The sequence below is a fragment of the Pempheris klunzingeri genome, chromosome 17 (assembly GCF_042242105.1).
Source record: "Pempheris klunzingeri isolate RE-2024b chromosome 17, fPemKlu1.hap1, whole genome shotgun sequence".
NCBI classification, from domain to species: domain Eukaryota; kingdom Metazoa; phylum Chordata; class Actinopteri; order Acropomatiformes; family Pempheridae; genus Pempheris; species Pempheris klunzingeri.
Window position 1 is genome coordinate 19,021,930 of NC_092028.1, and position 25,522 is coordinate 19,047,451.

Below are 25,522 nucleotides of genomic sequence, written 5' to 3' on the forward strand. Positions count from 1 at the left end.
TTTGGCGTGATGACCACTGAAACGCAGAGCTGAAGTAATAATAATAATAATAATCCTTCCTCAGTGAGATTCTTCCCTGACTGAGTTCATGTTTTGAGCAGAGAATCCATCACGTACGAAATGAGGACTGCGTCGTGGTGTAAAGTCAGATGAATGCGTTTACAAAGGATTAGTCTGAGGGAACGTACTGAAAATGCATCCAATACTGTCAGCGTTTTCAGAATGAATGGTGAAATCTTACTTTTCCCAGTGAAGAGCCTTACAGTAGGCTATTAATGCTCACCCTGGGGAATACCTTGGAGTTAATCAATCATCTTCCCCTGGAAGTGAAGTTGACTGCATATTGCACTGTGAATAAAATCCCTAATATAAAGAGGTGTAGATGTCTGTATGCTGCTGCAGTAAAACCTTGACCAAAACACTGTGTCCCTTCTTGCAAAACACACACACACACACATTATCATGAACTTTGCCCATAAACAGGGTTCAAGGACTTTCTGCATGTGTCAACAAGCTCTGCAGAGCTGAAGCAATGATCCACTTGTCAGAATATTGTAAAAAGAAGAAAAAAAAACTAAACCATTGATAATATACGTTATGTAAGGTGATGCTTATTACAGAAATTACCTCAGTACATTCACACATTACGTCCAACTTTATCATTCCATCATTTCATCATGTTGATTGCATCTCCAGTATTGCTTCTGACCCATTAACCCCTTTACTTTTTCTTTAATTTGTTAAATTATCTTTATTTACTGCACTGATAAGAAAAGCCATGTATCCACAGTCGCCCAAAGTGGGCAGCGTCAGCAGAGTAAATTTCTTTCTCTGCCTTGTGTGAAGATGCCCGGCTCTGAGCGGAGCGAGATATGGCGAGCGGCCTCTGTGACTTTTGTCCTCTTGATGTGAAACGTGAGACACGCAGGAATACGATTCAACTGAGCGGTGATGTCAAAAGAGCCTCGAGCTCTCTGAGGCTGCAGTGTCACACAAAATGGTACGATAGCGTCCATCAGGCAGGCATCAGTGCCTCTGTATTGAAATGCTGTTAAAGAAGGTGAAAATAAAAGGTTCAGTCAAAGGCCGGATGTACATCTTTTCCCTCTAAGTATAAAGAACCACATTTAAATGATCCCACTGGAACATTTGTAGGCTCTGTTTGACTGGAAATACCAAAGGCCGTTCCCTTAACAACTATTTGATCATGGCACCATCCGTATCTTTTCTTCCAGGGGCGGTTTATAAGCTATAACAAAAGAGATGCCTGATAATTTAATACCAGCAACTAAAACCTATTCCTCGTCTTTTAAAACAGACCCTCAGGGCGCAGAATGGAAAACACATGAAGTCTATTAACATATGCAAGTGTGTTCTGTCTGAAAACAGCAAGCCCTACATAATATTAACCAAATGACAGTGAATGTGTGTGTGTGTGTGTGTGTGTGTGTGTGTGTGTGTGTGTGTGTGTGTGTGTGAGCGGTGGTGTGTATGGGGGGGGCGAAGGGGAGCAGTCTTTAAACCAGTCAACAGAGGGAGCTGGTGGAACAATGCCAACACAGTGAGACATCACAGGCAATTATATAGTTTTTACATGCACCAGTCAATTTTAAGATTTTAGGCTATTTTGCTTCTATAATATGTTTCTTTCAGACTCAGAAAACATTTAAAGGCTGTTTTCTGAAGATTTTTGTCACAGTCTGAGCCAGAAATCATGCACACCAGCATTCCCAGTTTTATTCCTATCTATATTCTTAAGGTTTAAACAGAGGTTTGTTCATATAAAACATGTTAAACTAGTTTTTTTAAGGGCTGTTGACAGTATTTTCTGATTCCTGGAGTAATAAAAAAAGGAATCCAAAGTTCTCTGTAAAAAAAAACTTTAGCTCTAATATGTCAACAAAATGAAACAAATTGGTGAAGATGCAAATTTAAACATAAAATTTCACTTGTATACAAACAAACGTCTTAATGTAACTGAGACATTTATCAATGTGAGAAATCAAGAATCAGAACTCTCTCTCTGTTGTCTCTGTAGTGTTTGAGATAATCATAATGTGTTCTGTAGCCTGGAGAGCATCTCTACTGGAGTCACATAAAAAAGCCCAAGTGTGATACAGTCCTGTGGTACTTAAAAATAACTCCTCTTGCTGTCAAGGTATTTGTTTACATCAGAATACACACCCCTGCCTAAATAAAGTTAAAGAAATCTCTGTTACACACCGTTTACAGTGTTGGGAACAGTTGGTGCTGAGGTGAAATAGGACTTTAAAAGCATGCTAGCAGTGGAACAGACAGGAGAGAGGGCAGCACGCAGCAGTGTGTTGGGTGTTTGGGTCAGCTGTGGCCCCTCTGGACCCTCTGGTCACGCTTTTTGAGTCTGGCCAATCAAGTCGCATTTAGCGGGATCATATTTTCCATGCCAGACAATGAGATCAGTGCACCACAGCACATAAAGAAAATGTACCAATGTTTTGAGCCTGATTGGCCAGAAACTCCAGAGTTTACATTCCAGCTCATGTCAGTGCAATTATACAGAGGTCACATAAGGCAACAGTGAATACCATCCTATAGATGCGTTCATGCTTCACTTCCTCATTATTCACCACATTATCCTCCATTCAACTAGCTAAGATTTTTATTAGAGGGAGCATCAATTAGCGCTTTGTCAACATCTCATCATGCAGGTCACCTAATTGGCTTTTCCCAGAGATTTCTAAAATTAGTCACCAACAAACTATAAGGTTAGCTGAGGTCTATCATTTCTGACTTTGAATTGCTTCTGAAAAATTTATCTTTTTACTTTTAAATAGTTTCACTGATTCAGCAGCACTATGAGACCAAATTGATTAACTTTGACTAGTTTGACAGAGAGTCCATAGTGGGCGTGCTAAACTACTGTGATGGTGTGAAGTCATGGTGTGAGTGGTGGAGCAGCACGTAATGGAACCATACGCACACATTGGTTTGGGACCAGGCAACTTGAGGCAACATACGAGCAGGAAGTGTGTGCATGTTTCCATTTTAGCCTTTGCGTGTCCTCATGTGATGGCCTGAGTGTTCTTTGGCCAGATCTCACTCAGCAGTAATGGCAGGCTGTTCAGAGAGGAGCTGATAGATGGACGGTCATGCTGAAAGGCTATCAGCTCTGTTCTCACCCTGCTACCTCTGACAGCCAGCTGGCCAGAGCGTGATTCTCCCCAGAGAGGCCGCGACAGAGACCAGAGTGGTGGCAGCACCTCTTATTAGACGTCGACTCTTCTTCCACAGGGTGAAGTGCGACTGCACGATCCTCTCTGAAAACGTTTTCACTGCCCCAGAAGAGCTGTTGCAAATGTTAGAGAGGCTTCAGTGTGCCATTGTTATGACATTTAAGTGTTTATTACTGTGTAATGTTTTCAAGAATTGTAGCTTCTACATCTGATATGATATGTGATATATTGTCATTCATTTTCTGTTTATATAACAGCTGGTGTAGTACATGGATTCTTCATTTGAGTCATTTATTAAAGGTTTATGCTGCTATACTGCTCATAAATGCTGCTTAGTGGGGGTTAAGATGTTATATGTTGTATATATGATGATGTATGTATGATGTATAGATGTATAATATTATATCATTACTGCTTTGTTAAAGTTTCAACCTCCAAAATCAAAATATTTGAGAAACTAAGAAACGTCACTTTGAGCTTGACAGTGATGTATTTTCCAGCACATCTCACATGTTTTTAAATTCAATTTCCGTGTGGCTTTAAACCCACTAATCTGCTTTAGTTATAAAATAAAGTGAATGATAAAAGTTTTCACTTCTGAGTTTCCATTTTAGAGATCCACTGCATTGCAGATCATCTTCTGGTGAATAACCTACACTTATCTATCTATAGACTATATCTATCTGTAGTTTCTCCTCTGGATGAAGAGCTCTGAAGTCACTGACAGGGCAGCTCAAACATTGTGTATAATTATTCTGAGAACAGTGGCAGGTGTTTATTCCTGTGGACTATGGAGGTACAATAGAGCCCAGCAGCTCATGTCACAGAGTTGGACCATGTCCCTGAGTGTAAAAATAGCCATTTGGCGGATGGCGTTATCTCCCTATTCACACAAGTACGGACCAACAAAGACATACTCTTTTACTCCCTCTTGCACCCCCTCATGTTGTAAGGCCGTGCCAACTCTCGCTTCCATCCAAGAGGGGTCACATTACAGATTTCTGTGAAACAAAAAAGATACAGAATCCAAACCAAAGTCAAATCTCTCGTCGCAGACTTGAATAATGGTTAAGTGGTGTATTAGTGTCCAGTAAACAATACAAACACAGACAAAAGAGCGGCCGAGCAGGATTTACCCTCCCTGTTGTTTGCATCCATATCTCTGTGGAGTGAAATGTGGATCCTCAGAGGTATTTAGAGGTTAGCGCTCATTTAGTTTTGTATTCCTAAAACTCATCTCGCTGCACAAAGCTGCAAAGCGTGTATCTATGCTAACAAATTATTTAGCAAAACATTTGGTAGGTTATCTCCTCTTGGAAACATGAAACATTAACAGCCACACACAGTTTAAATGGGTGTTATGAAACAGTGTTATGAAAGTCAAACAGAATGCTGTTATATATCGAAAATACTACACAAGAATCAAGAATTGATTTCTGTTTATCTTGTTACTGTACAGTGCCAATGTATTGGTGTAAACTGATATAGAGATAAAGAAAGTTGGACTTCTTGAACCCAGACAGCATTTTATTAAAAAATGGCAGAGCATATCTCATGTCAGCATTTTCAAACAACATTTCTACAGAAATTGATCTCTAACTGTACAGATTAATTGGAGTCTCCTAACAATAACACAGTTCTGCAAACAGTCGCTGACAGCTATTGTGCGTCCCGTCATCACAGCGAAATGAAAACAGTCAAATGCTCAGTTTGCAGTGAAAAGTCTTGGCGAGCATAATTTGTGTTTAGATGTGCAGTTAAAAAGAGCAAAAACAATGTTTAAAATGATTCCACAGCTGCTGCATTGACTCAAATCGTGACCATCTACTCTGTTATTCTAAGTGCCACTTGACTTTAAATTAATCACTCAGACAAGCACAGATTAGCTTAACTGAGCCACTGTGGCCCTGTGTCAAATGGGATTACTGAGAGTGTAATTATTTTTTTTATAAAGTGGACAGAGCAGATAAAGGCACAAACAAATTGAAATTGAAGATACTGATAATTAATTGCATAATGAACTGATTAGCACTGTCCTTCAAAAAACAACTTAATAGCAACCAAGAGGACACAATACACAATGGGGTATTAAAAAAAAACCGATGTGACTACACTTTGATGCCAGTTCTGCTCTCTAACAGCAATTTCCATTTTCATGTGGTCCTGCTGGCAGAAATCATCCTAAAACAGGTCTGTCTTTCTCAGGTGTATTTTCCATCTTGACATAGTGCTTTTTTAAAAAGAAAACTGTGCAAGTCTGTGCTCCTCTGACATGAATCCGTTAACTGGTTTACATTTTAATAACCTCCGAACACCTGTTATTATAAATCTAGAAGCTCATCCTGCTTTCCAGCTTTTATGCCACTTAAAAACTGAGAAAAATGCCTAATCACATCTTGTTGTTTGATTCAATAATTAACTCCATCAAGAAGTAATTGCTTAATGGAACCCTGGGTTGTTTGTTTGTTGGTTAGCCGCCCCAAGACTAAGGGCCCATAATTATGGTGATTACTGCATTTTTAGAGTGGCGTAATTGTAATGATGGGTGCAACGCTGGTAGGGTGCCTGTTCTTCTCATTTTGGCTACAGGCCACAGCTCAGTAGCCTCACCTCAAGCACAGCACATTCAGTTAATACTCACATTCATATCGTATAAAAACAGCTGAGACAGTCTGTGGTAAATATATGATGCATTTTTCTGCAGCTTTGAGCATCGCGCTTCATCAAAAATCATGAACACAACATAAATTAGAGCTCTAACTGGTACCCACTGATTAATCGCTGTACACACTATCATAAAATATTTTTAGAAATAAGTTTTGTCCTTCCTTCTGTCTGTTTCTGTTTCTTTTCTTTCTCTCTTTCTCTGTCGCTTTCTCTCTCTGTTTTGGTTGTCTACTTTCACCCGTCTGAGGCGGCAGCCTTTATGATTAATGACAGTTTCTCCAGGGTGTGTGCTTTTACAGAAAAGTCTCAGTGCTGTTTCTAATTCCAGCTCTCTTTCTGCTGACTGCCATGACTCACGTAGGTTTGTTACAGCCAATTTCATCTCTCCCAACCATAACATAGAATGACAGAAAAGCTGCTGAAAACACAGAAAAGTTGTGTGATATTGTGTTTATGTCTGAGCGTATGAGATAATTCATTCATTCATATCTTCCACCTTCCTGTTATGCTGTCTTTGGATTTCTTCCCACTTTCTCACAACAAATCATTTCACTGAACACAGCAACAGATTTGAGCTCTGTGAGTGAGCCACATGCTAGACAACAGCATTCCTCTGTTTTGTCTTTTGCCAAAATGTTTAACGGGAAAACTACAAGACCCATAGTTCTACCCCCAAAAAGAGCATGGTTATGCATGCATGTGTAAAGCTCTATGACAAGAAGAAGAGTATAAAAGAAGAGTACAGCCATTCGTGCTCGTGGCTCTGTGAGGGTGTACTTAGGCACAGCTAAATGCTAACATGCTAATATTTGCTGATTATTACCAAACAGAAAGTTTAGCTGAGGCTGATGGGAACGTCATTTTGCAGGTATTTGCAGGTATAAACGAACACATCTGAAAAAACTTGAAATGATGGTGGCCTTGGATAAAAAGTGACAAGATCGCCAAGTGATTACAGTTCATCCTGAGGGGGACATGAATGTGTTTCCTGACAATCCACTCGATAGGTGTGGAGACGTTTCATTCATAACCACATAGAGCCATTAGCATGGCTATAAATCTATTTCACTCTCACTCTGATTCCAGGTGTTTGTGCAGCAAGCACTGTGACACTGTCTGTTTGTGTGTTTGCCGATGTGTGTGTGAGTGTGTTAGAGGGAGTGGGTGGTTTACAGCAGAGTGATAAAGTGAGGTACCTGCACCTCTGATGAGACTGCAAGGATTTCATGCTAACAATGTACCTTTTTACATAGAGATTGCACAATATCACCATGAAGAGGGCTGGTGGCTCCCATCCTGCTGCCTTTTTTTACACAGACGTCAAAGCACTGTCTCTGCCACTGCCTCCACTGCCAGTTTAAAGGTTCCAACTGAGTGCGTTTCTATACAGACAGGGAGGCAGAATAACGACACAACATTCCCGCCTTGAAAAGGCAGTGTGAAAGGTCTCAATGCATTCACACGGCCTACACTGTGGGCTGAAAATGACCAAACTTGTACAATCACTTATTAAAATATTGATATTAGGGTTTGAAACATTGACCAACACAGCTTACGAAGCACATTGTTACATTTAACCGCATTACAGTGGATGATATCATTACTTCATGATGATCCAGTGTGTGGAGGTTTCTGCAGAGTATCAATAATGACTCATATTATAATTTTGGTTTTGGCATCTTGACCGCCTGCAGGGAAATGTATGAAAAATACAATTGCCTGATCCTGACTGATATCACATTGTGTATTCTGCCCCCTGCAACTGCCCCTTTGCTAACATTAACACAGGAGACAGGAAATAGGAGAAAGAGGGAGAGATTTCCTAACAGCATGATTTTACATTGTGTTTATGTAAGACATGACTCAACTCTCTTACAATTATATGAACCACTGGAGCAGGCCAGAATATGTCCTGTGTTCCAGTGCCTTTTTGTATAAATAGATTGTTTTTGATTTGAATTATCAGACTGTTTTGTCCAAAATTAGATTAATAAACGTTCCATGTTTTGTCTTATTTATTTGATTCTTCGTAAACACATTCTCCACTGGATGTGTAATTATTTCACTCCAAACTGTGTTAGTTGTTGTGTACTCTCACTTGCCATGGCAACACTGACATTGTTGGTGATGCTAGAAGATTATGTTGAGCTGAGACACAAACACACAAAGTAGAGGGAATGATCGGGGAAAAGATAGGAAAATTCTCAGGAAAATCCAAACGTGATAAAGAGTGACAAACACAGAACAGAACCCCAAAAAGAGAACAGCAAAGAGTGTAGTATACATAATAAAACTGAAGCTGACATAAGGAGGCAGGAATGTGCCAAAGCTCATTACCTGTTTGGACCCATAACTATCACTGCTAAGATCTACAGGTAGCTATGTGTTTAATCCAAAATACTACACATGTGAAACTAAATGAGATGATTCAACGTGTTGGCAGTGTTTCTATGAATTAGAGAAAATGTTTAAAGCACACCCGACAGATCTCTACCATCCTAGGGAATTGAACATAGTGTAAATATCATGTCATGTCTGCAAAAGCCTCAAGTTCTTTTGGTTAAACTCTGCTCTCCTCTTGTACAGAACACTGTGAAGTGCTACTGCCCCCCTAGACCAAAGAGAGGTATAGCAACTGAATTAGACTTCCCTGCTTTTTGAGTCCGTCTCTCTCTCTCTCTCTCTCTCTCTCTCTCTCTCTCTCTCGCTCTCTATCCCTCCCTCGCTCTTTCTGTTCCTATCTGGTAATTTACTCATCAATGGTTCAATGTGGGTTTTGTCTTTGTGCTCACACAGGAACAGAACATTGGGTTCCACCTACTTAGGCAGAGGCTAAAATGTAATTAAACACCCTGTAAAACAATCAATCCCAATACCTCCTGACACATACTCACACACAGGCTTCACACACTTACAAACAGTGTCTTTTTCCACCTCCAGTTGTTGAGTGATGAACACTTCAGAGAGAGTCTTCTAGCTCTACTCAGCCTTTGTGATTTTGTAAAATGCTTAATGAGACAGAGCGAGGATGCTTCTATTGTGCATCTTGGTAATGTTGTAAAACCAAGCAAAACAAGCTTAGACATCATTGACATTTGCTCCTGGGCTGTTGATATTGTTCTTCTGCACTCTGTGCTCAGTGTCTTCAGTAATGGGAGGAAAGCACGAAGGGCTGAGCGAGGATGACACATATCGCTCCAGGAAATCCTCAGCTTCTCCAGGCCGGGTCCCATGATGCTATCTGAATCCACACGTCATGCCCAGTCTGACAACCTAGGAGACAAGTGAATGAGAAAGTGGAGAACATATTTATAACCCCTGGCACAATTCAACAGTGATGGAAGAAGCAGGCAGTTGCCTCACTTAAGTAAAGATATCAGTACAACAACATAGAAATGCTTCACTATAAGTAAAAGGCAATGACAATCTTGCTAAAGTAGAGAAGAAGTATCTCCAAGTATCCAAAGTGCACGCTCTGCAGAAAAACAGCCCCTGGCAGTGCATACTGTACGTTATTATTGTTTGTACTGATGCATCAATGTGTAAGAATCATTTCGCTCTTATAGTTATAGTATTCCCTCGTGGTATCGAAAACTCCAGGAGATCCTCCCCTCCTGGTCAGCGTCAAATCTACGACACTTCTGAGAACTTATAAATGAATCTCTGAAACACGTACAAATGTTTTCCAAGCACTGCGTCACAGTTACTACACAGCACAGAATAATCTTTCACACTGGTGAGTAGAAACAATAATTCAACTTTCGAAAGCTTCACAGGTCAATTAGATTTTGTAAATTTGTTTTGGTTCACAACGTTTGTGTCTATTTAGACCATTTCAATCAAAAAATATCTTTGAAATAGAGACAGGATGGCCTGTTGAATTCTATTTGTTAATTTCCATCTTAGTTGCATTAGTTTCATATTATTTACTGAGATTGATACATTTTAATCATTAAAACGAATGTCAACCTAGAGATGTGGATAATGTACTTTCATAATAAATGTGCATAAAACAGAGTGGATGGACTGAGTTTAAGTCGTTTTCCCCTCAATTCAACTTGCAACTTCAAAATCAGGACTCAGGACTGTCACTGATGAACAGAGGTCTTCATCTGTGGAATAATCTTAGTCAGTAGAGAGTGTTTAACGTGTCTTCAGGTGTGAAAGTGTTCTCCATTTTTAATCTTGAGTAAGAACATCAGCAATTTCATGACCTGCTTTTTATGAAAGCTGCAAAGAATGATTTAAAACATATCAAATGCAAAAACAACAAAACAGCAAATGTGTTTTGCCGTAAGCGTTGACTAAAAACAGGCAACAAGTTATGCATATTTTACAATCACAGAAAAGTTCCAAATTTGTTCCAAATAGTTTCCAGCTTTCAATGACATCGTCCGACTTCTACATCTTTAACGAAGCAAACAAAATATTTAGTAATAGTTTGTCTCTTTTAGTTTAAATTTGGCTTGAAAATTTACATGAAAAATACTTGTAAAAGCTGCTATTTATACTGTGGGGTATTTAGCACCTAATTAAAAGCTCCAAAATGCTGTTTAATATTCTGTTTTGTTTGCGTCTTTTTCAGAAGATATGCCTGAAGAAAAATACAATTGATTATCTGCCATCTCCAGGGACGAGCAAAGAGCTTCACTCCTCCGTCAGCGTGATTAGTCCCGCAGGAGTGTGTGTGGCCTGAGGTGGAGCCGGCAGCAGAGGGAGGTGAGAAACACCATCGACTGAGGGAGCAAAGGTCCACATTAAACCAGAATAGGCCCTTTGATGGCTGTACAAGGAACGATCACAGCCTCTGGCTCCAATAGTCCATTCAGTGGAGGGAGCTCAGGTGTACTGCACGGGGAGACTCTCCCAATTTCAAAGAGGTCTTGCAAATCAGTTTGACTCAGAGCAGCTGTAAATAGTGTCAGAGCCAAGAACAATATCTGACATTTAGAGCCTGCATTAGAAAAACAGCAGAATGATGCAAAAACAAAAAAATAAAAAATAAAAAGTAAAAAAAGTAAAAAAAAAAAAAAAAAGCTCCAATTTGTGGTCCAAGGGGCCAAAGACACAGAAGACACCTGTATTGTTTGCTTCATGTCTGACTCCAGTTATTGTTCCATCAGTCCAGCCTCTATTACATTTACTTTGCAGGTCATCATCCTTTTAGCTTGAGGAAAAGCTAAATGTCAGAAAGATGCTTTTAAGAGCTCAAGGAAATTACCAGATTTCCACTGCCCTTCCTAACAATAGTCTACATGTAATCGTCTACGCGCAGAATATGAACCTTGCCATTTTAATTTGGGAATAGCTGCCCTTTTATACTGCTGTAAAAGGGTGGTGCTTTTAGTAGGAGTCCCTTAAGTGAGTTAGATGTCCCCGTATGCAGGGAGTCACGGTTCCCAGAGGAAGGTCCACGCAGACACAATAACAAGATAACAGCCTGAGGAGAAGCCCTGGCGGTGTTTGTGACATGTTTTTGCTCTCTGTCTCGCGGTTACTTCAACTCTGCTGAGAATAAACTTAGCATCTGATTCGAAAGAAGGCTTCTAATGAACAACAGTATATTTGACATGACACAGACTGTATCGTTTGATCAGCAAGAAAACAAGACTTAAATGGGAAATTGTATCATTGTGGCTGAGTGAGTGAGTGTGTGCTGTACAGAGGATGGTAAACATGTTCAACCGCGATCACCACTATTCTTCTCCCTTCAGCCTCCTGGTTTTTGTGGCTGTCAAAACATGGAAAGAAATGCATCCTCACTGCTCAACTCGACCTTTCTCCCGACTCAACTGCCTTTCAGTGCCACCAGCGGTCCTAACGCCACAGTAAAACCCTTCAGTGTGTTTGACGGGTGTGATCATCAGGTAGAGGGTATCCTCTTTGACCTGACCCTGCAGTGCATTAATGTAGTCTTGGGAATCCCTGCCAATATACTTGTTATAGCAATCCTCATCCACAATCGCAAAGAGCCCTCCACTTCAGACATATTCCTGGGCTGCCTGGCCTTCATGGATGCCTACTTTGGTACCATGACTCCTGTCAGCTTCCTTAACCTTTACGTCTGGCAAAGCAAGGGGGTGTGGTCTGCGATTAAGTTCTCCTACGGTGTGAAGGACACCAGTGGCCCGTTGTTTCTCTCCTGTATCTGCCTAGATCGTTTTGTGGCTGTGCTCTTCCCGGTTCTGTTTGGGCAGCTGAAGCACATCAAGTACAGGTTGAGCCTCTCTATCGTGGTATTGTGCCTCACCTTTGCCTACTCAGCGGCCAAGGTGGTGGGAGGCCTCCCCAACTTTGAGAAGGTGTTCACTGGTGAGGTCCTGGCCACATTTCTCTGGATGGTTGTGTGTAATCTAAGCATCCTGTGGGCCCTGAAGAAGTCCCGTGGCACAGGGAAAGGTGAGATGCACCCCGTGAAGAAGAAAGCCTTCAAGACGGTGCTCTCCATCCTTTGTATCATCGTGTTTAACTACCTGCCACCTGTAGCGCTATTTCCTTTTGAAAACTACTACACCCCTGATGTGTTTCGCTGCTACGTGCAGCCTGTTGGCTTCGCTTTCCTCAACCTGAGCAGCACCATCCAGCCACTTGTCTATTTATCCCGTCTGGAGAAGGTGCCTTTCCTCTCAGACGCCTGCGTTAAGAAGTGTTTCCTCTGTGTCTCTGCAAAGGACAAGAAAACCCCACCTGCAGAAAACCCACCTGCTGAGGCTTAAGGTTTGTGAGAGAAGGAACTAAATGCTGTGAATACAATCCAACTGTGAATAATGTTGTTGTGAGACTGATTTATTTTGTCTTTATTATTTTAGTTTTATCACTTTAGTTTTATTTTTCCAATGTGTTTGAGATTAATATATTTTTATGTGACAGCAACCCTGAAAAAAGATACTGTTGTAAAGATCTGCCTTAAACAATATGCAGCAATAAAGTGAACAACACATATAATTCTCCAGTTTTCACAAAATGATCATGTCAGCATGAGGTTTTTGTGTTTAAAATAGTCTCCACTGCCTTCAAAACCTTCAATATATTTGTTTGACTTTGGCGCCATCAAGTGTACAAAAGACACCATTAAACTGCAGTCAGATCCCTCCAGCCCAGAGGACCTTCAACAATGAATGACTTCACTTTTACTGCATGGGTGCATGGTACTGGATGGTTTAGAAACATCTTCCCTATACCTGTCCAACATAATATGGTTTCCACCAATAGAACAATCATCTGCACAGAAAATAACAAAATTATTCAGAGGAAAGTTGCAGGTAATTAAAAAAAACAAGAAAAAACATGTTTACTACAGATTGATTAGATGCAAATGTGCTCTTCCAGCTTCCACCACAAACAGCATATTTGTTCTGCTTAGCAGAAAGGTTGGAAAAGGAGAAAGCACTGACCTGGCTCTGTATGAAGGATTTACACCCCTGCTTTTGTACAAGCAAGATAAATAAAAATGTTAATTGGTGAACCTTACAAATTTTGTTACCTGTGGACAGAGCAATGCTACCTGTTCCCCCCTGTTTTGAATCTTTATGCTATGCTAAGCTAAGCTATGCTGCCCCTGGCAGAGATTTCCTATTTATTGTACAGGCATCAGCAGTATCAGTCTTCTTATCAAACGCTCAGCAAGAGAGCGAATGACTCATCTACTTACTGACGTAACATTGTGACAAGTACCTTCTCTGACATTATTCTTAATGGATGACTGCTCTGTGTATAAAAATATGGAAATAAAGCTTCAGTGAACGTGTGTGAAAAAGCATAAAAGAGTGTGTCATCAGCAGGGTCAGAAAAACACACTGTGCCTTTGTTGTAATCCAGCTGCACTTTGATTTGTTTGGGCGGCCTTGTGACTGTCAGTGGAGTGAGTGGCGAGGTCATTGCCCTGAACTCTCCGTCCCGGAAACACAAAGTCCAGAAGCCATTCTCAGGCCGAGCGGAGATCTCAGCGTTCCTGGGTACAGACGAAGAGGCCACACCCAGGAGCCAGTCCTGATTACTTCCTGTTTCCACGACCCAGTGGTGACTTCCTGAACCCAGCGCAGTCATGCCTACCACTTCAGCGCTGATGTGGAAGCGCTCTGGGTTGTCAGGGCAACAGCTGGGCTGCTTCGTATAGTGGAGGGAAGTGAGGTCGTCAGACAGGATGAGGCAGGGGTGTGCTGTGTTTGGGTCTAAAGTCACAGGGGCTAAAAGACAGGAAATTAGACAGAGAGACTGATATGCTAAGCAGAGCTTTGGTTGCACAATTTTATTCTCTCAGACCAATAATGTGTACTTACTATAGTCAATGTGGTCCTGCATTTTCTCCCAGACTCTATACTTGAGGTTGTTGAGATGCTCAGCCACATCAATCGGTAGCCCGGTCATGATGTCTGAACCAAAGGCTATGCTTGCTCCTCTGTGATAACAATAGATATTTTACACTGAGAATAACATATCAAAGCAAAAAAGACTGTAAATCCATAACTGACCCACCTCTCCTGAGTGGCTTTGAAATTCTGTAAAATAGAACAATTCACAGTCAAGGTGTGAAGTTTTTGGGTAACAGGTAAAAGGTTGATGTACAGTATAGTGGACTTTACAGACCTTCAACAACACCAGATCCTCTTCCTTCAGCTGCTCTTGTATGTCTGAGATGGTCTCAATGAGGGACAGCACTTCTGCTGTAACTTCTTTAATCTTGTCCTTCACACCTGCAATCTTCTCCTCTTCCTCTTTTTTCACAGCTGCTATTCTGGCCGACTCCTCTTGGTAGAGGACTTGATGGAGCTGCTCGAACTGGCTCTTGATCAATCTCTGTGTTTCCAATGCCTGACTCTGAGGGAGATTATTGCACATTAGTTTTTTAATTTTTATGCGAAACCAAACATCTGTCGTCTCTTTGCAGGTTACCTTGATGTGCTTGACCATGTCTGCAGAGGTCAAGTGACTTCTTTTGAGGCTGTCCAGTTTATCTTGCAAACTCTTGAGGGATAAAGCAAGTTCGGCCTGAAAATTCAGAGCAGAGTCAGCAGAGATCAGATAGCAAAAAAGAGTATTTTCAGTAGCCTTCTTTGGATATTCTAGGCTTGCAGTCATAACTGAAATATAACAGTGTGGATTAAAATCAGGACAGACTTGTGAGACAGCATTCTTCCTTTAGGTGTTCCTTTAAAAACCTTAGATTAACAAAAACACCAGAATGAGTTTAGCCAGTTGCTGTTGGTATGTAGTTGGAAACACATTAATGTGTGTGTTGCCCTTACCTTGCATTCCAGCACTGCCTCTTCTATCGGCAAGCAGTCGTGAGTCTTGTGCAGTTTGGAGGACTGACACACCACACAGATGGGCTGTTTGTCCAACAGACAGAAGAGTTTTAACTTTTCCCCGTGCAGATTACAGTTTAACTTCTCCAACACTGAGCTCTGCCTCCGGACCTGCAAAATAGCCTCACAGACGTTTTTCAGAGCCAGATTGGAGGGAGCGCTGGACTTGGAGGCTCTCTTCCTGCACACTGGACACTCACGTAGCCCTGTGTCCCAACAGCGCTTCAGACAGCTCCGGCAGAAGCTGTGGCTACATGACAGCAAAACAGGGTCTGTGAAGATGTCACAGCATATTGGGCATGTAAGATCCTCCTCTGGGAGTGACATGATCATTAGCTTGTACAATGCATGTACAATATAGTAAATCCAGAGTTCAAAACAGCATAAGTCCTCAGGTTTAAGTCCTTAATGACTCCTCTGTCAGCAATAACAACACAGCTTAGTGTGCCTCCTGAAAGCCTCAGAGCACACTAACTGTATGTCTATTCTTCTTCACATGAAGTAGCAAATGCTCTTGGTTTTCCTGTTCTGTGGGAGTAACTTAAATCATGTGGCACTGTGAAAAAAAACCCTGTATGTAGCATACATGGGAAACAGGAAATAAAGTCCCGTTGGCCAGTAGCTGGATAGCCTGAAACTGGTTGGTTTCTTGGTTGCTGCATGTTTGGAATGTCGTCATTCAGGACATGAATGTTTCAGTGTTGACATTCATGTTCCCAGCTCAAGGCTACAGACAAACAAACTTTTTTAACACACTTCATTCAGTCATGAGTTTAGGTTGTTTAGCAATTGACCATTTAAACATAGGGATGAATGATATACTGCAACTATAACTTCATGCATCAGTTAATTAAACAAAACAGAGCAAAGAGATTTTAATATGATAAACAAGTCACTTGTTACAGATTGAAAAACAGAGTGTACTACAGAGTGTAATACATATGCTTTATGTGTCTAGGTCTGCCTAGTATGCATGTGATTTACATAGTTAGTGTTTGTCTTGATGATTTACATAATAACACACAACATCCATGCTGCAGGTTAATATTTCCTCCCATATTAAGGGCCAGAAAAGAACACTGCGATTCAAAACAGGCCGAATGTGAAATGGGTGGCAGCCAAAAATAGATTAAACAACACAGTGAACGTCTAACCTAAAAGCCTATTTTGGTGAATCTGCAGAGAAGCAGCAATGTATTTTCACATTGAGGTACTAGTTGTTTCTCCAAGTGACACGTTTTTAGAGTCTTTGGTTCCGAATGTATGAACCCAGCGATGTGCAGTACAGTGTCTGCCTTTTAGGCCCAGGTGTAGAGAATATTCATATTCAGTATTAGCGTGACGCAATGACGACAACCGCTTTGACTTTAAAAACTGGCTGAAGGACATAAAGGACAAGTTCACAAATAGTCAGGTGCCCATATGAACAATGACAGAGGTTTTGCTGTAATCATTCCTCCTGTTCATACAGGCGGTTTAAAGATCTCTTCCTTGTGCTCTTTCAGTGTGAAAATGGTTGGTGACCAAATCCAATTGTGCGAAATGTATTCCAAAGTTTATCAGAAGCATAAATGAGGCTTCAGCAGTATAATACTAGTCTTTTTGCCTCGTTTTTTCCCTGGACAGTGCGTCTGTGTTGAGCTACAGTAGATGCATAATGACAAAAACAGGGAATTTTGTTCTAGTCTGTAGATAGTCTGTAACGTTGGAAGAAATCCTTATGAGCTCACAGGTATATTAAGGTGTTTTTCTCTTTCTCCCTTTTTGAATATTAAGGCACGCCTTTAAGCACAGGGAGTGGGCCACCAAGTGCAATGAGAAACCTGCCAGACCTGCACGTCTTGGGCATCTTTTTGTCATGTGTGAACATGAAGATCTTGCAACACCAAAAAAAAAAACTTAAGAATAATATCAAACTGATACTTTCCAGAAGTATCAAGTAGCCTCATCTTGAAACTCCAGTTGACACATTTAGTGTTACTCCCCTTGTCCTTAGATGTATGAACACAAGGTGCTACAGTGTCAAAGCAGCACAAAAAACGACCGTGATGCTGAGGTGTGCAGCAATAACAGCCGTGTGTGAGTGTGTGCGAGTGTGTTGGGGGTGGTGTGGGATCTTATTGATGGCTGATGCAGCTCCTCGCATCCTATCCGCCGTTTCCACGGGTCTTGGTCCCTCCCTCTCTCCTCCAGTCTTTGGTTGCCATGGCGATGACGTAACGTTGCACCACCGATTCAGCCCAGTAGACGCTCTCAGAGGCGGCGCAACAAACCCCGGACACTCGCCCTCAGGAGCCATCATCCTGTGAGTCTCTGCAGCCCAGGTCCCCGTCTCCTACTCGAACATCCTCGTATCCATCCGACCAAAATGCGCGAAATTGTGCATTTGCAAGCCGGCCAGTGCGGAAACCAGATCGGAGCCAAGGTATTTTTCTGCTTTTCTTCTTCTTCTTCTTCTTCTTCTCGGTTTGGTTTTGCAGTGTGGTGAGAGTGGTGCAGGCTGAGATGGAGCCGTCCTAATCCATCCTCCGAGAATTCTCTAGAATGAACCCAATGCGGTGTCTTGATTGAAGCTTCGTGTAATGAATAAAAAAAGGTCATTGGCCATTTGCTTGTTCATATTGTGTGCAGAGCTCATGTCGGGCTAAAGATTCCTAAACGTGTTTAGTTAAGTAAAAGAAAAAACAATGGCTTCGATAACTGCATGCAAAACTAGCTTTAAACTCATTTTCTGCCCCTGTTATATGACCGACTGACGGTAGTAGAGTAGGTTAATGGTGTCACCGAGCTGCCACTGAAGGAGCAGCCTCCCCTCCCCCTCCACATTTATGACCTATTTTTACTCATGATTCTTTTCAAGCAAATTGCTTTTATTAAAACGTTTTCTGCATCAATCCTAAATTCTGCATTGTTATTTTAACAGTGGCATGGCTGTTGTATCTAGTATGTGTAATCTTGTTCCTGCTGCCTCTTCCTATAGCAGATCATCAGATTATTGCCATCTGCTTGATTTCTCCAGAGACGGTCTGCATTTCACACTGATAGACTTTAGATAGCTATGTGCTATTTCAGGATCTGGACACTGTTACCCCTTTTCAGCACATTAAATCTATGTATTCTATATGTTTTGGGGTCAGATTCATGTCTGTGTGTCCCTTATCTCTTTCCACGCCCATTTTTTTCCTCAGTTCTGGGAGGTGATCAGTGATGAGCATGGCATTGATCCCACCGGTACCTACCATGGAGACAGCGATCTGCAGCTAGACAGGATCAGCGTCTATTACAATGAGGCCACAGGTAAGCTACAGATTCAGGCCTGTTTCACAATAGAGCAAACTGAACAATCTATTTTGCTCCTTCACCTAATCACTTAATCAGCTCTTCTGTTATGGGAAATTACTTGCACACGTCTGTGTTTTATATTGAACACGTCATACTTAACAAGCTTGTAAGATTTACAAGGAATGACACCTGCTTTCAGGTGGAAAGTATGTGCCCCGCGCCATCCTGGTGGATCTGGAGCCTGGTACGATGGACTCAGTCAGGTCCGGTCCCTTTGGGCAGATCTTCAGACCCGACAACTTTGTCTTTGGTAAGCTTACTGTAATCACACCATAATTTAGTGTGTTCATTTTTGGTTGTGTACATCAGTGAACTGTGATACTCGTGACTACAGGTCAGAGCGGAGCTGGAAACAACTGGGCCAAAGGTCACTACACTGAGGGAGCTGAGCTGGTGGACTCCGTCCTGGATGTAGTGAGGAAGGAGGCTGAGAGCTGCGATTGCCTCCAGGGCTTCCAGCTCACTCACTCCCTGGGTGGCGGTACTGGCTCCGGTATGGGCACCCTGCTCATCAGCAAGATCCGCGAGGAGTACCCCGACCGCATCATGAACACCTTCAGCGTGGTGCCTTCTCCCAAGGTGTCTGACACTGTGGTGGAGCCCTACAACGCCACGCTCTCCGTCCACCAGCTGGTTGAGAACACAGATGAAACCTACTGCATTGACAATGAAGCTCTCTATGATATATGCTTCCGCACGCTTAAACTCACAACTCCCACTTATGGAGATCTCAACCATTTGGTGTCCGCCACCATGAGCGGGGTGACCACCTGTCTGCGCTTCCCCGGCCAGCTCAATGCTGACCTCCGTAAACTAGCCGTCAACATGGTGCCCTTCCCCCGTCTGCACTTCTTCATGCCAGGCTTCGCCCCCCTCACCAGCAGGGGCAGCCAGCAGTATCGCGCCCTGTCTGTGCCCGAGCTCACCCAGCAGATGTTCGACGCCAAGAACATGATGGCTGCCTGCGACCCACGCCACGGCCGCTACCTCACCGTGGCAGCGGTGTTCAGGGGCCGCATGTCCATGAAGGAGGTGGATGAGCAGATGTTGAATGTGCAGAACAAGAACAGCAGCTACTTCGTCGAATGGATCCCGAACAATGTGAAGACCGCCGTCTGTGACATCCCACCCCGTGGCCTCAAAATGGCTGCCACTTTTATTGGCAACAGCACGGCCATCCAGGAGCTGTTCAAGCGCATCTCCGAGCAGTTCACCGCCATGTTCCGCCGTAAGGCCTTCCTCCACTGGTACACCGGCGAGGGCATGGATGAGATGGAGTTCACCGAGGCAGAGAGCAACATGAACGACCTGGTGTCTGAGTACCAGCAATACCAGGATGCCACCGCTGAGGAGGGCGAGTTTGAGGAAGAGGGAGAGGAGGAAGTCGCCTAAAAGCTCATCCTACCCATCTGCCAAACGTTTCACCACATCACATCGCCCATCCCCCAACTCCATCCCTCTCCATCATGAATTGAATGGTCCGCCACGATGAAAGTGTCACCATCTAGCTCACCGTTGCTCTAGTGTTAGACATTGATGTTACTGATACTAGTTACGTTTTTGGTTAAAATGTTTTTGTATGTTGTGAATGCACTGAATTATTGGTACCCATCCATCCGTCCTGTCATTGCCTTGGGGAACTCAATAGCGAGTGGTTTTAACTGTGAAGCCTTGAAATTGGAGGATGATTAAAATCTGATTAAAAGGCCTCATTTACTGCCTGTGTGTTTTTATTGAGTCTTTTAATGTGTGATCTGACACAGATTATTACAGGCCTTCAGTGTCTGTCCTGCAGAGGGTCACACACAAAGGGTCCATAATCATGTTTTTTATAATTAATACTTTATTCAAATACTCAATAGTTAGAGGCATGTAAACCTCTTATCTGTGGGGCTAAAAATTGGAGAAAATAATTCAATGGTTTGTCAGTTGAACTGCCTGTAAATCAAAGAATGATGCAGTAATGCAAAGAAGGTGAAAATGACCAGAAAAATGAATGTTTGTGGTCACTGGTCGTAGCCGTCTAAATATCGATCTATATCAGACAAAAACACATTAGGAATAAAGTTTGGTTGGTCAAAATTAATAAAAATTTCTCTCAGTAGAAAGGCAAACGTAATAAATACACAAAACACCGTGCAGCAGGAACATTTTTAGTTTTCATACATAATTCCTGCGAAAACACAGTCTGGGCTGTTTATGTAAGCCCTACCTGTTCTGTGCTCCTAATCTGTCTAATTGTAGATAGTCTTATCAGTGGGATGTCACGCTGAATATGATTGAGTGTTGATTATTTTTATCTCAAACTCTGAGTCAGTAACTGGCAATCTAATAGTATGAGTGTGAGTGTGTGGGCGGGACAATATATATAGTATATATAATCAACATTTTCTCTGAGGTTGTTCACTGTAGAGTTTAAGACTGATGTGCTTCCCTTCCCTTACTTTATGAACAAGCTCAGTACAAATTTAGTTAGACAACAGTGTTACTTAACAACCGGCACAATGTTAATGGCACGTCAAGGCCGTACCCATTTTTCATAAGCGAAAATACATGTTTGTGGTATGAGTCAATGTTAATTCGCGTTGGCCACCTTTCCTCTAGTTTCCAAATATTTTGATTGAGAAGATACCCGTGCATAAAAGACTAGACCCTTAACAAATTTCATTACATTATAGATAACCTTCTTTTCCCAGAGAGACTAACAATGGCTTCAGTGTTTCAGTGACTTTATCAGGTACAGTCTGAGAGGTTGTAGCAGGAGCTGAACTTTTCACTCTCTGACTACCAGCACTCCTTATCTGCCTGCTTGTTTTATCATTTTAAGTCTCAGCACACAAATATGTAGTTATGGACCCAGTGTTGATTTTTATAAAAAGCTGGTACATGTGCATTTTTATTGAATGTTCCCCTTCTTCATACCTAAAACGTAATTTGCTTGGGACTACATACAGTGAATTTAACCATACCTTCACGAACAACATGCATTTTTTAGGAACCTCAAATCAAAAGGACAGTATCCTCAGAGGTTCTTTAAAGAGTTTCACTGCTTTGTAAAGTTTAATTATTCAACTATTTTACAAACATTTGAAAAAAGCATAAATAAGCATGCAACATTGTAGAACATATCTGCTTGATTGACTTAAAATCAGTGTGATTACTTAAGGAATACTTGAAGTGTAAACAATTGCTTGCTTTTTCTCAGTTTAATTTCTCAGAACAACCTTATTTTTTATGTATTGCATCTGACTTAATTATACTCATTATTAGGCAAAAAGAATCAATTTCAATTTAAAATGCAACAGCACTGTCTCTAGTAAAAAAAAAAAGTTTGAGGTAAAACGTGTATATATTCTGCCAGTGAAAGTATTTCATAATAAACTGAAGCAAATCAAGTATAGGTACATGGCAAATAGTATATTTAGGCAAAAAAGACAAAAAGAAAAGAAGTAAAACATATCTGCACTAAAATTATTAGTGGTGATAAAATACTGTATCATTTGTGCAGGAGAAATGTTCAAAACCTCCTTGAAATTGTTCTTAAAAAGCACTGGATCCATACATCCAGGTGCTTTTCTTCTAGTGCCGTGCAGGAACCACTCAATGCTTGTTGGAATGAAAGTGGTGGAAAAATGCATCCTGTAAAGGTGCCTTAAATATCTATCCTCTCTTAAATGTTTCATTAATCGCCAGAGACAGAGCCTCGTCCCAGAGGAACGCAGCTATGCAAATATGTGCAGCCTGAGTCCTTACAGGATTTTGTGCAAACACAAAAAACACAAAATCTCAGATGAGTCTTTCCTCCTTTGGTAACTTTAGTGCATCTGGTGCTGCCACGCTGCGCACACCAGACTGCTCCTCAGCACTGGGCCTATACGTTCCCTCAGTCTGTCTCTTCTTCTTCACCACACAGAGGAGCCAGCCGAGAACAGCCAAGACTATAGCCAGAACACCCAGGGTGACCGTAGGAGCTACGATAGCTGCAATGTTGGGTCCCTGCAAATGGAAAAATACGGAGCGGTGATCAGTCTGGAGACAATGGATACTTCCTGAGGTCATTTACCAGCCATTGGTATTGGTATTAAAGATTAAAGTAATTCACTCACAGCAGTGTTATTGAAATGGGTGTCATTTCCATTAGTTGTATGATCCCCTGTGAAAAGAGCAGAAATATCAGAAAACACTAACAATGTAACTGCTTGCCTGTGTGTACTACATACAATAGAGTACGGGCGTCCTACTGGCTGATAACCACCTTACGCTGTCCATTAAAGTTATGATCTCAAAGATTTTCACTTAAATAAATGTCTGTTAGGTCACTATGTGTTGTCAAATGTATTATCACCATGGGGACTGTGCCTGCAGCCCTCTGATGAAAGACTGGTGACCACAGATGATAAAACTTCATAAACAAGCGCTTATCCAAAGAAAAAGACAGAAATGTGATGTTCACGTGTGGACAAACAGTCGAAACTATCATCGAGGACACTGTTTGGATCCACTTGGAACACTTAATGCCATAGATGCAGTCAAAGAGAATGAGGCCTTCAAACAGAGGCCTTCAAGAGTGCTACTTCAACTAAAAATATTCAATAGTTGACTAATAATCTAATCTTTTCTTTTAAGTCCATGTAAATGCAGCCACTGGAAAGGCAATCCTTACATTCATACATTTTATATCAAAAATGAATTTCAATTCAACCAGATTACTGCAGAGGTCGGATGCATGTGCTTATGTGCGCTTGCATGCAGTAACTTACATATTCATATGGCAGGCAGACTGAAGGAGCTTGAAAATCTAGTTGCGCAATAAAATGCAAAATGTGTTTGCCCTTTGTTAAATGACATGCGACTGTCAGTCTCCACTCATGCCCATAAGACAAAACACGGAAACCGTTTACAGGAGGCAGCTCTTAACCTACTTTCATCGTTAAATCTGTGTAATTGACCCACACCAAAGTTAAACTCTTTGTCTAATGCAATGGTAACATCAGTAGAAAAAGAGGAACCAACACGGCAGGAGTTGTTTTTAGCCATATGCGCACTTTCAAGGCACAAAACACAGAATGCAGCATACCAGATAAGTCACCAGTCTGCTGCTGTTTCCAGCCAGTTTATCCATGACTAGCCATGTGATTCGTCAGCGACATCACGAAACCACAGAGGAACTACTTGACCAGGAGAGTGAAAGAGGAGGAGGAGAAGCTGAGGAATGCGGAGTGTACTGCAGCTATACAGTCAGCTGAGTCAAAGGACACGCAGGTTTGAAATATGAAAAAAAGACAACTCAAAACTATTGATGTTTTAGTAGCTTGTGTTGAGCATTAAAAAGTGAGAATTGTCTGAATAATAAGGTTTTGTTATGGAAACTTAAACCCTCCCTAACATTTTCTGAGTCAATCATTCACTTGAGTAAATAGAAAACTTTCGAAGGACACCAGGGGTCAACCATGCTGGAGATAGACTGCTGAATCTGTTGTGAAATGCAATTCTTTTGTACATGTAGTTATTAATAAGCTAAACCTGGACATAAAAATTGCTCTTATTCATGCCGCAGGGTATGTTTCATAAATCATTTCTTTGTCCAATGCTGTTACAACATGCAAACAAGCCTGTGCATGTCTCACATTTGCTCTGGAATGCTTTTTTTTATTTTCTATCTTATTTTACCACACAGGATTTACTGTGGGTGTGCAGGTGTGGTCAGAGGGATGTCTCCTTTGTGTGGGATCGTGTTGGAGATAAGGGCACGGTTACTGACTCACCAGACACAGGATAACTGCTCAGTACGAGCAATAAAACACTCCTGACCACAACTCCAGGTATGGCCAGCACATCCGGACACGCTGCCATCTCTACCCGTGACCGGCCAGGCCAAGTGTGGGCAGACGGGGGCTTTGGGGCATCAGCTGGGGTCCATTTCCTCAGGTCCAACATTCACCGTGTGGCTTTATCGTCCCCTTTGAACAGCTGAAGACACATTATTGTCAGTAACGTATAGATAAGTTTGAGTTATAGGTATATTTAAATTAGAGTTCACGTTGACACTCTTATCCTCTAAAGCCAAGGTTAAGTCAGGGAGCTCACACACCATACAAGCACTGAGTCACACACATTCAGCCTGATGTTGAATCACCATTAAACCTGCTCTCCCCACAGGGCAATAATAAGCTATTAATAGCACATGCAGGCTGTTAAAAAAAAAACTACTCATTCCCCTTAAATTTAGCATATTTACACATAATGAGGAAAATAATATGTTGCAAAGTGAATCTCCCCCAAGCTCTGCTGGATACACACCCTTGATCGGGCTGTTTTCAGGTGATCACAGCGGGCAGGTCGGATCCTCACGCACGAACCATATCGCTTCCGCCTCACCTTGTCAGAAATGAAACTGCAACAAATGGTTCGGTCCGGTGAGAAGGACAGGTAACATCTTAAGACAAACAGGTTTACCCTGCTGCTGGAATACTTAAATGGATCCAACACTGGACCACATCCTTCGCCTGTGTTTTATGTAAAGCAGTTTTTTTTTTTCCCCCCCGTCTACTCTTCAAATCGCCATTGGTCACATGGTTCAGTTTCGTGTTACATTACCTGAGCGCAGTTATCCACCTGCTGCAGCGCGGACAGATACTCCTTTGTGCAAAGTCGAAGAAAAACGCTGGTTACTGAAGCAGAGCAGAGCCTTTTTCTCCTCTATCCATCAAAAAACTCCTCAAAAGAGACCATATAATATCTAAAAACATAACTTTAATCAGACGTATGTCACTTTATGCTGATCTACCTCCTGATACTTCATTTAAACTGGACTTTTTGAATAGTCTTGATGCCAGGTTGCTCTCACTTTTGCTCCAACCTGCTGGAGTACAATGTTTGCACTGTGCTCAGTGCCCAGCTCCTACCTAGCAACCTGTCTGATGGTGGTGCTGGCATGAAATAGCGCCTCCATCAGGTTTCATATTACCCACCATGAGAGAGGATATCCACATTCCT

The 25,522-nt window shown here is 41.8% G+C and overlaps 4 protein-coding genes across 4 annotated transcripts; 2 read left to right on the plus strand and 2 right to left on the minus strand.

Annotated features, from left to right (window-relative positions):
- The first annotated feature begins 11,620 nt into the window (after nt 1-11,620).
- Nucleotides 11,621-12,595, plus strand: LOC139216382 (G-protein coupled receptor 183-like). Its single transcript, XM_070847474.1, has one exon. The coding sequence runs from the start codon at nt 11,621-11,623 to the stop codon at nt 12,593-12,595; it is 975 nt and encodes a 324-aa protein (XP_070703575.1).
- A 130-nt stretch (nt 12,596-12,725) lies between these two features.
- On the minus strand, nt 12,726-15,669 carry LOC139217013 (zinc-binding protein A33). The gene is made up of 6 exons (XM_070848276.1): nt 15,125-15,669; nt 14,772-14,867; nt 14,466-14,696; nt 14,355-14,377; nt 14,159-14,277; nt 12,726-14,065 (listed from the first exon to the last, which is right to left on the minus strand). Exons 1-6 carry the CDS (start codon nt 15,515-15,517, stop codon nt 13,527-13,529), a joined length of 1,401 nt encoding a protein of 466 aa, XP_070704377.1. The 5' UTR covers nt 15,518-15,669; the 3' UTR covers nt 12,726-13,526.
- Nucleotides 15,670-17,544: 1,875 nt separating this feature from the next.
- Nucleotides 17,545-19,974, plus strand: tubb4bl (tubulin, beta 4B class IVb-like). Its single transcript, XM_070847674.1, has 4 exons — nt 17,545-17,609; nt 18,373-18,481; nt 18,666-18,776; nt 18,861-19,974. The coding sequence occupies exons 1-4, from the start codon at nt 17,553-17,555 to the stop codon at nt 19,916-19,918; spliced, it is 1,335 nt and encodes a 444-aa protein (XP_070703775.1). The 5' UTR covers nt 17,545-17,552; the 3' UTR covers nt 19,919-19,974.
- A 973-nt stretch (nt 19,975-20,947) lies between these two features.
- On the minus strand, nt 20,948-24,923 carry crb3a (crumbs homolog 3a). The gene is made up of 4 exons (XM_070848141.1): nt 24,827-24,923; nt 24,292-24,496; nt 22,633-22,679; nt 20,948-22,522 (listed from the first exon to the last, which is right to left on the minus strand). Exons 2-4 carry the CDS (start codon nt 24,461-24,463, stop codon nt 22,313-22,315), a joined length of 429 nt encoding a protein of 142 aa, XP_070704242.1. The 5' UTR covers nt 24,464-24,496; nt 24,827-24,923; the 3' UTR covers nt 20,948-22,312.
- Between the last annotated feature and the right edge of the window lie 599 nt (nt 24,924-25,522).

Excerpts from the sequence above, each read along its gene's own strand:
- crb3a (XM_070848141.1), bottom strand. The coding sequence starts at position 24,463 with ATGTTGGACCTGAGGAAATGGACCCCAGCTGATGCCCCAAAGCCCCCG. Across the intron at positions 22,680-24,291 it reads GAGCAGTTATCCTGTGTCTG|GGGATCATACAACTAATGGA; the intron begins GTGAGTCAGTAA and ends CTCTTTTCACAG. Across the intron at positions 22,523-22,632 it reads CCCATTTCAATAACACTGCT|GGACCCAACATTGCAGCTAT; the intron begins GTGAGTGAATTA and ends TTCCATTTGCAG.
- tubb4bl (XM_070847674.1), top strand. The coding sequence starts at position 17,553 with ATGCGCGAAATTGTGCATTTGCAAGCCGGCCAGTGCGGAAACCAGATC. Across the intron at positions 17,610-18,372 it reads GAAACCAGATCGGAGCCAAG|TTCTGGGAGGTGATCAGTGA; the intron begins GTATTTTTCTGC and ends TTTTTTCCTCAG. Across the intron at positions 18,777-18,860 it reads ACCCGACAACTTTGTCTTTG|GTCAGAGCGGAGCTGGAAAC; the intron begins GTAAGCTTACTG and ends TCGTGACTACAG.
- LOC139217013 (XM_070848276.1), bottom strand. The coding sequence starts at position 15,517 with ATGATCATGTCACTCCCAGAGGAGGATCTTACATGCCCAATATGCTGT. Across the intron at positions 14,868-15,124 it reads AGGCAGTGCTGGAATGCAAG|GCCGAACTTGCTTTATCCCT; the intron begins GTAAGGGCAACA and ends CTGAATTTTCAG. Across the intron at positions 14,378-14,465 it reads AGGATCTGGTGTTGTTGAAG|AATTTCAAAGCCACTCAGGA; the intron begins GTCTGTAAAGTC and ends TCTATTTTACAG.
- LOC139216382 (XM_070847474.1), top strand. The coding sequence starts at position 11,621 with ATGGAAAGAAATGCATCCTCACTGCTCAACTCGACCTTTCTCCCGACT.